Here is a 9,234-nt window from a genome sequence, read left to right on the forward strand (position 1 = left end):
AACTGCATGTGATCCTGCATGACATCATTCACAAAGCAAGCCGTGGAATCTACATATGGCCATGCATGGCAACTGTAGTTCTCCAGTCATGGCAGCTACAATCCAACAAATATGGCAACTACTGTTACCAAGACATGGCAACCATCATTTTTTAGCATCAAAACATGGATTCTATATCCATGGCAGCTACAATCCAACATACATGGCAACCAACATCTTTTTTAGCATCAAAACTTGTACTCTAGGTATGAGTTCACTAGACAAATGCGAGCAATCATGAATGTTGCACACAATCATATAGCAGTTGGCAAATCGTGAAGACAATAGATGATTTTTTGCACACCACTCTTGGTAGCATTTTTTGTTTGTTTTTTCCAACACCACCGTGACAAATCTACTTTTTTCCTCCCGTGCTTTTTCCACAAAAGCAAATGCACTACTATTTTTCTGTTTCACAATTTTTTTACCTTGTTGTGTCACATGTGCTGATCGTATCTAGTTTGTCATTCCATTTTGATGTGCTCTATCTGCAATAACGTTGTCCTGCAACTGTGAAGCTTTCCATGAGACGTTTGCCGATGTGGTTGCACCATAACAACCTGTGATCATGTTAGCAGTTGGTCAATGCATGGCAACTGTAGTTTGTACAACATGGCACATGTAGCGGTGCATCCATGCCACACAGATTTGTTCACAACTGGCATCCAGAGTTGTTTAGACATTTGCAATCATATTTTATGACACATGACAACTGCAGCTGTCCAGGCATGGCAACTGCAGTTGCCCAATCATGGCAACTGCAACTGTCCAGGCATGGCAACCGCAGCTGTCCAGGCATGGCAACCCTAATGTCACCTATGTTCCTTCTCCTAATTCACTGTCCATAACTTCACTTTATGGACTCACCTGTGTACGATGTTGATGGCAGGTACATGGTTGCCGCCTGATGCCATGTGCTGCATGAAGGTCCTACATTTTTCCCATATAACTGGTGAGTCTTCTGCCATCCTTGCAAGTTTAATTTCACGGCCACACCCGTATGTTTCTTTTTCATATGTGTTACCTTGATTTGCCACATTAGCTACTTGAAGTTGGTCGCCCGTACATTTGTCAGCGTTAGCGCCCTGTGACTGAACTTGCCATGGTATCCCCCTGAGTGTGGTTGAGTCATAAGAACCTGCGAAAAATGACATTGTATGACATAAGTAGAATGGCATATTCCTCGTCACAAACATGGCAACTGTTCCTTCTTTTTTGTCATGCATCGTACCGATGCCCGCGTACTGCTCTAGTAGTGGCAGCATCGGCCCTACAGAAATTAGTTGATTCTACTCTGCTGCATCCCTAGGGGGCGTTTCCGGCCTTTGAGAAAACCAAGAATCAGTGCCGTCTTTGTGATTCATTTCTTCCACTTTTTCTGCCACTGGGTTTTCAGTCACTGCATGAACAAGAACGCATCAACAATTCGCAAAATGCATTCTTGTTGTTTGCACATAAAAGATAACACAGCAATCTTATCACATTTCCTGCGTAGGCAACCAACACATCATGGCAAGTAGGACATGCACATTTAGTCTCTTTTTCTAAAATCTGGATGCCAGCTATCATTTTGAAGGGATGCCAACAGCCAGTAAAATAGGATGGCAAGCAACAACATAACGTGGTGGCAGCTGACGACAACGATAGATGGCATCTGACGTTATATACAAGTGGCAATTATTTTTCCTCCCTCCCTATGCCAAATTCCTCTTTTCTCTTCCTTTTTTAGTGATTCATACGCATCCTTCATTACCAACCACTCGCACCAAGCCAACCCATAAGCTTAGCTCAACTCTAGCATAGTATATGGCAGATCTGGCGTATGTTGGTGGGCAAATGCGAATACACACAACTTCATGGGGTGTTTGCCCTGACAACGTGGATCTAGTCGACATCTTCGTGGGCAATCTGCAATTTCAAATTTCTGGACAGAAGAAGGACGAGAAATAGAAGAAGATCGGAGATCCACCTGTTTTTAGCTCGTCGTCTTGGGAGGACGGGGTTTGGGGGTGGGGGTGGGTGGGTGGTTAGCGGCGGGGAGGCGCCAGGGATCTGCTCTGGTTGTCATGGCTACCAGAGAAGGAAGACGATGGAGGTAGGGGATCGAGAGGTAGGAGACGACGGCGGCAGGTCGGTATGGGGTTCGAAAGGAGGCCGGGACGACTGGCGTGTTCGGTCGTGCGGGCAGCACGATCGTTCTCCCGGACGTGTGGTCGATTTTCCACACACCGGACGTGCGAGCTGTGGCTGCGCGCGCCCGGACACGGTCGTGCGGGCGGGACCGTTTCCGTGCCACACAGGTCGTGCGGCACAACCACCTGATATGCCAGACGTGCGGCAGTTATCGACGTCCAAAGTAATACTGTACTACTGTACTTTTTGCTTTTCTAATAAAAAATACGTATTAACTGTGCATGTGACGTTCTAGCCCGTTTCGTTACCGACACCAAAGCCCGGGCCCAAACCCAAGCCGGAAACGATTATCGACCGCGAGTTGCCGTCTTCAACTTCAAACCTCGCAAGCCTCTCAGACTCGAAGCAAGCCCCCATCTCAAACCCACAGCGCACGGCCGGGCCGAGAGGAACTTTCGAGAAGCTTCTGTAAGATTGGCTCGCTGCCTCGCGTCGGATCCATGGCGGCCGAGGGGGGCGGAGGAGGAGGCGGCGGCGGAGCCGGGGAGGGGTTCGAGGAGCGGGTGAAGCGCCTCTTCGGGTCGCGTCTCTTCGGCGACGTACCGAGCTCCTCCTTCCCCGCAGCTTCCTGGTCCGTCGCCGCCGGAGATGTTGAGCGCCAGCGCTGGGCGCGCCCGTCGGAGGCTCGCGACGACGAGGAGGAGCGCGCCGCGGCCGAGCGCGCCGACACGCCGTGCTCGTCCGCGTTCTACGATGCCAACGGGTGCCTCCGCGGCCGGAGGCGGCGGTCCAAGCAGGACTTTGAGGACGACCCCGAAGATGATGACGAGGATGAGGAGGATGTGAGGGGCGAGGACCATAGAAAGGAGGAGCAGGACGAGGAAGAGGAGGTTAGGGTTTCGATCGGCCTCGACCCGACTCTGGATCGGGAGGTGAGAGAAAAATAACTTTCGATTTTATTTGATTTGACCATTTGCTATTCGTTGCTGTATTGCTTGTGGAAATTAGGGCATTTATTAAGATAGTAAGGCCGATTTGGCTTCTTCATTTGCTACTCATACCCTACGGCTTGCTGAAGAAACGTTTCATCTGTAGAGTGTATTGATCTCCAGTCTCCTAGCGGGGTAGAAAAAGCGCTAAGTATGGGGGATTGGAGTATCGTTGTCATCAATTTGCTCATTTCATGTTGTTTGCTTGTTGTGATTTTTGCTTTTGATTTTTGCAATGGGGTCTTTTTCCAGGGAAATGCCGCAGGGGATAAGAGTCTATTCCACAGTTTCAATGGAACCTTAAGGACTGTTCATTTCTTTTGAAGGCCATTTGCCTTTGCTAATTACTAGTACTAAGATAAATCATAAAGTAAACCAGACTGTTTATAGACTTATATAAGATGACTTTATAACATGCAAACACTAAAATTATCAAAATCTGATACTAAATGCAGGTAAGGAGCTTTTGCTTTTGTATTTGGCATACCTATCTATTTGCACCTTGTTCTGATTGGGTGTTTATCTTTCAGGAAGAGGAGGACAAATATGATAGAGTGGCATTTGGTAAAGAAGATGCTGCAGAACGTGTGTACATGAGTGAAATCATGGATGAGGGCATTAATATGAGCATCAATACTGTAGTGCCTGACCTCCTTGATGATACCACTGATGAGATCTGCGGTTTATCTAAGGATCCTCGGGCAGATCTTGATGCAGCATCTGCAAGGCTCAGAGAAGACAATGGTTCAGTTAAAATTGGCCTTCGTTCTCCAACTCAAACCAAGGAGTGTGCAACTGCTGGAATGCAAGCAATGAGAGCTCAGGATATCGGTGTGAAACCTATACTGAAGAGGAAGGAGGAGCAAGCCGATTCAAAACCAAGGAAACGTGTGAGGTTTAATGCGGATGTTAAAGAACAACCAGTGGAGCTTCTTGAACATGATGAAGATTCTCCCATGGTTCCTCAGTCCATGGATGTGGTCACAACAAAGGGCAACTCGGGCAACTCCTCCACGCCATCTGGGGTTCCTGACTATGTTAGGAACCCTTCAAAGTACACATGTTACACTCTGGAGACACCAGAGAGTACCGACGAATCTAACAGGAGAGCTCTTGCAGACTTGCACAATCTGTTAGGCAGATCAGATCCCAACAAGATGCAGCCTGAGACACCTGCTGAGATTCCTAGTTCAGTCACATTCATCCCTAGGAAGAAGTCAGTTGATGCCATGGTGGTGGATGAGGGCCCCAGATTTAGTAGTGCAAACCCATCTATCATTAGTGCAGCAGCAGCAGTAGCCTCTGATGGAACTGACCAATGTGAGATGGATGAAGATGACCCTAAAGCATCACCACCACCACCACCACCACTGATGCAGACCAACTCTAAGATGAACTCCCGGCGTTACAGGTCAAGTAGAGCAGATGATGAGTAAAGCTGATATTCTGGAGCCTTTGTCAATGTATGTTTAAGAAAATTTACAAGTTTAAAACTTCTCGATGATGCTACATGTGTTTAGTGGATACTTTGTTGTACCTATGCCTCGGTTTTGTGATCCGAGTTGACCAGCTGTTGTTAATTACGGTTTTATTTATAGTTGTTAATTCACGTTTGAATTTCTTGTGCTGGGAGCTGTGGTTAATGCAGTTGCACTCCTAGAATTCAACAAGTTACAGTGATGAGCAGTGTATGCTGAAACATCTTTTACTTCCCTTTGTAGTTTCGTGACAAACATAGTGTTTTACTGTGCATTCAAGAATCAACTTGGAGAGAAACAGAACATCCATGCAGTCCACAATTAAGCACCAAGATTCCTCCCCTGGATTCAGATTCACCAGAATACACAAGGTTGTGCCCTTCTGATGTACAACAAATGTTATCAAGCTTTTGCATCTCCCATGAGGAAAACAAGCCATCTCCTTCAGGTTTCTGACTAAATTTCAGAACCAGTCTACAAGAAAAATCGAATGCCGAGATACTCTACCAATCTGTACATTCTTATAATTTCATGCTATTTCCCTTCTTATTTGCAGTAATTATTTACTTTGCTCAAGACGTTTACAGCGGGCAAACTACAGCTTGTCAGCAATTCTGTAGAGGGCATCAGCCACCTTGCCAAGCACACCTAGCAAGCTGCTCACTTGGTCCTTCCTCTGCTCCCTATCCAGTTGGCAGTTGATGTTCTGCGCCTCCAGCTGTGCCGCCACCATCCGGCTGCTCCGGTCTAGAATCTCAACAAGCTTGCCCTGCAGGTCAGCGGTTTCTCCTGGGGCATCATCGCTGCGCTGCCTCTTGTGCCCACCCTGCGGTGGTGGCGGCTCATCGGTAATTCTAATTTCTTCTTGTTGCTTGCCTTTGGATGTCCCTGCTGTTAAAAATTTGGATTGTTAGGTAGCGCTGTTGTTTGTCTCACACTGCTTGCACATCATGCTTAAATTTAGGCGTTGTATTTGTTGATTTGGGAGAACTTCATCTTGCTGAAATAAAGTAAGTATAATAACTCTTGTTTCTTCTCAACTCTCATAAGCAAATCTAAAAGTTTTGGGCTCTGTTCTTATGCTTTTGATTTCTTTGTGAGTTGCATTTACACCATCTGTTCACTAATGTAAGACGATTTGGCAATTCAAATTGGCAGTTCAATTTGAACTGCCAAACGGCTTAAATTAGTGGACAGAGGTAGTAGATGATAAGAATAACTCAAAAATCTACATGTAAAAATGAGGTACCAGCTAGTTGATTATTTTTCTAAGCAAAGGAAGAGACTAAAGTCATGCTAGATTGTCAGTGAAGTGAATAGAGTGAATACCACAAATACTTTTGGTCATTTCAGAATCTGTGCAAGACTTCAATTGAAAATGAGGCTGGTCAATTTTCTCAATAAAATTCCAAGTGGATTGACCATAATGTAGTTTATTAATCACTAGCTAGACAAGGACCCTAGTCAACAGATTAACATCATGGGCAATGTTTCTGAATTGGCGCTGCCTGAAACGTTACAGTGTGGCAAACAATTTTGAATTATAGCTGCCTGAAACTGACATGCTCCTGTGAACATCTCAAACCTGGTGGATTTGATGCCTAAGCTTCAGCACAATTTGGTTCATTTTCTTTTATAAATTCAGGTTCAAAACTATCGCTTCTTAAGCACGTTTTGTGTACTTGTTAACTGCCAAATTATTCACTATATTGTCAACTGAAACAGGCCGAACATCTGTGTTTGCTGCCTGCGGTCAGTTTTTCTTAAAAAAGAAGAAAATGATATGTAATTTTGGTCTATTGAACTTTCTTCTTAATGAAACTGAGGCATCTTTGAGAAAAAAAATAGCAATAGCATTCACCATCTAGCAGGGTTGAATGACACAGGTATTCTTTAATATTCTTACTTGAGAAATTTCTGTGATGATTTTAGTATATTTTCGGATTTTAGAAAGTAGGAATGAGACAAAACTTTAAATATTTAATGTTTAAGATAAGATTTTTTTTATCTGATGAAACCAGTGGGATATATATATATGCTGTTATAAGTGGGAACAGGTCCAAAACGAAGACCGTAAGAAACTTGAGCGCAAAAGTATGGAAGGGAAAAATCTAAAATGTTTGAATAGGAACCATGTAAAATTCAGTTCTTTTTTTTTACCTTGCTCTGAGCTCCCTTGCGTAGGTGCCTCGGTCTTCTTCTCTGCGACCAACACCACAAGAAGCAAAAACTATTTCAGCCAAGCAACCAACCAGACTATGACAGTATTAAAAGAGTCTAAGCAATCACACATGTAACTCCAGGAATCAGAAAGAATAGTTAATTCAGATGCCCTGCCCAATATCATCGAATAACTAACAAGAAAAAAAATAAGGAACCAAATTTTCCGTTTGAATGGATGTCAAACCCGTCGACACAAACAAAACTGATTAATCGACACAACAGCAGAGCAGCTCCTACATTCAGCAGTATAGAGCTGGCATAGTTGTCACCCCAAATTGAAGAATCATTAAGCATCCTGGAAAGGATAATAGTAGCAAGTGTTCTGCAGGTCAAATTATCACGCGGCAAAACCTTTTTTTTTTGTTCAACATGCCCCTAAATGCGTATCTTTTGTGTATCAGAAGAGCTCAAGAGCACATCAAGAACCAAATCAAATTCTTCGATGCAGAAAAGGTCACACCCCCAAGACGAAATTTGCACAAGAAAAAAAGGGCGAAATTCTGTACTGTAGTACCGATGAAGCTCACGCTTTTACCGCCAAGAATCAGCAACAAACCAGCGGCTCAACTGCACCATCAATTCAAAAAGCACACATTCTTCGCATGCAAGAAGGAAGGGAGCGGCGCGCTCACCGGGTACAGGCACGGGCACGGCGACGGCCAGAGATGGAGGCGGATATGGAGCCGCCGGCAGAACCGGCGCAGGCGCTGGCGCTGGCGTGGATGTTTCCTCGTCCTCTTCCTCAGACGACGATGAGGACGAAAACAGCCCGTCGTCCCCGGCCACGGACGCGCGGCCACTGTCGAACACCACCTTCTCCTTGCCCTCCTCCTCCCCAACCTCCGCGAGCACCGCGGCCGCATTACTGCCACTGTCGCGGATGCCGCCGCCGCCGCTGCCACGGCCCTCGATTATGTCGTACACCTCGCGGTCGAAGAAGCCCGGGAGCCTCCTCTCCCGCCGCGCGTCGTTCCGCATGGCCCAGAAGGACACCTCCTTCCCCGCCAAGGACGGCAGCGAGCGCTCCCACTCCCTGATCTTCTTGTAGTCGCCGGCGAGGTTGCTCCACCGCTTCCGGCACTGCACGGGGCCCCGCTCCACGCCGTGCCGCCGGCAGTACTCCGCCACAGCCGCCCACTTGGTCGGCTCCGCGGCCGCTCCGCCGGCTGCTCCCCTGCCCCTGCCGCGCCCGCGTACCTCCACCACCCGCTTCCCCTCGATGAGGACCAGTATCTCCTGCCGCGTCCACCGCGGCAGCCGCGCCGCGCGCCCAGGCCCTGCGATCCCGCCGCCGGGATCACCGGCGCTAGACATGCCGCAGCGCGCACGGCGACCTCGTCCCCTCTCGGAGCGCGCCGGTGCAACTGCGAGCTAACAAGCGTGGAGGGAAGGGAGGTGTGGCAAGCAAACCAATGGAGGGAGGAGAAGGGTGTGTGTCTTAACCCTTAAGCCGCGGATTAGGAGAGAGTGGTCTTAATTAGGTGTAAACTAATGGCGATTAAGTGGGGGATTACGGGGAGGATTCTCCAGGGAGGGAGGAAAAAGGAAGAGTGGTTGGAATGATTAGAGGAGGATTAATGGAGGGCAATTCCATCATGGAGCAGTCGGGTGGGAATAGGGGGGCGGGCGGGCACCTGTTGTTTCCCTTCCGGTTTTCAGCAATACTAGTACTAGTAGAGGGTAGGGTAGGGTGAGGTAGACTAGTACTGTTGTGATATTCATTCCTGTGCCTTTTTCGTTTTCTATTTTGGCCGGAAATTCGGATCCTCTGGGGTTTTTATTTACGTGATGAAATAATTGAAAGGGCCGCTGCGATACGCTCATGGGGGTACCACACAATTGTTTCACTGTAGCTTAATAAATCGATCGTATTGGTGCATACTCGGCAGTCTAAAATTTTCTATCCTACTCGTGTCGCCTAACTAAGGCCTCATGTTATCCGCGTACAACTTGAGAAAAATAGCCTCTTCTTCAAACCATTTCTAGTCCCTATCAATCTATCATCATCTTTCTCAAAAATAAAAAGAATCTATCATCTGTTGTTATCAGTACATCTTCACCATCCGCCCGCAGTCCTACCTAGTCCTACCACTGGGTTGCCCCTTGGCCTTTGGGTAAGAAGATATGTGGCCTTCTCTGTTTCAGGATTTTGGCCAATGACCCTGCTGAGATCGAGACAGATAAATCGGCTCCATTGCGGGTGCATGCACTTAAAGCAGGATTACTTTTTTTCAAGAAAATTTTCGATCTATTTATCATATACCATGGCAGTACAAAGAATAAAAATTGCATCCATGTTCGTAGACCACCCAACGACAACTGCAAGCATTAAACGGCTCCTCCCCCCCCCCCCCCCCCCCCCCCCCGGCCGC

General features: G+C 47.0%; 3 protein-coding genes across 5 annotated transcripts; 1 reads left to right on the forward strand and 2 right to left on the reverse strand.

Annotated features, from left to right (window-relative positions):
• Positions 1–349: 349 nt before the first annotated feature.
• LOC125541630 (uncharacterized) lies at positions 350–1,450 on the reverse strand. Its single transcript, XM_048704986.2, has 4 exons — positions 1,271–1,450; positions 1,064–1,177; positions 907–969; positions 350–599 (listed from the first exon to the last, which is right to left on the reverse strand). Exons 1-4 carry the CDS (start codon positions 1,302–1,304, stop codon positions 496–498), a joined length of 315 nt encoding a protein of 104 aa, XP_048560943.1. The 5' UTR covers positions 1,305–1,450; the 3' UTR covers positions 350–495.
• Positions 1,451–2,514: 1,064 nt separating this feature from the next.
• On the forward strand, positions 2,515–5,716 carry LOC125537665 (uncharacterized). 2 transcript variants are annotated; one of them, XR_015616739.1, is made up of 4 exons: positions 2,515–3,104; positions 3,692–4,624; positions 4,883–5,087; positions 5,196–5,716. XR_015616739.1 is itself a non-coding variant. In XM_048700982.2 (3 exons), the coding sequence occupies exons 1-2, from the start codon at positions 2,673–2,675 to the stop codon at positions 4,595–4,597; spliced, it is 1,338 nt and encodes a 445-aa protein (XP_048556939.2). In that variant the 5' UTR covers positions 2,515–2,672; the 3' UTR covers positions 4,598–4,624; positions 4,883–5,716. The 2 variants fall into 2 exon arrangements, 1 of the variants encoding a protein (XP_048556939.2); XM_048700982.2 differs by having other exon boundaries at positions 4,883–5,716.
• On the reverse strand, positions 4,961–8,499 carry LOC125537666 (Homeodomain-like superfamily protein). Of its 2 annotated transcripts, none has more exons than XM_048700984.2 (3): positions 7,495–8,499; positions 6,800–6,841; positions 4,961–5,527 (listed from the first exon to the last, which is right to left on the reverse strand). In XM_048700984.2, exons 1-3 carry the CDS (start codon positions 8,174–8,176, stop codon positions 5,235–5,237), a joined length of 1,017 nt encoding a protein of 338 aa, XP_048556941.1. In that variant the 5' UTR covers positions 8,177–8,499; the 3' UTR covers positions 4,961–5,234. The 2 variants fall into 2 exon arrangements, with proteins under 2 accessions (XP_048556941.1, XP_048556940.1); XM_048700983.2 differs by having other exon boundaries at positions 4,961–5,530.
• Positions 8,500–9,234: the final 735 nt, after the last annotated feature.

Source organism: Triticum urartu, chromosome 2A, assembly GCF_056163025.1.
Source record: "Triticum urartu cultivar PI428250 chromosome 2A, HENAU_Tu73, whole genome shotgun sequence".
NCBI classification, from domain to species: Eukaryota; Viridiplantae; Streptophyta; class Magnoliopsida; order Poales; family Poaceae; genus Triticum; species Triticum urartu.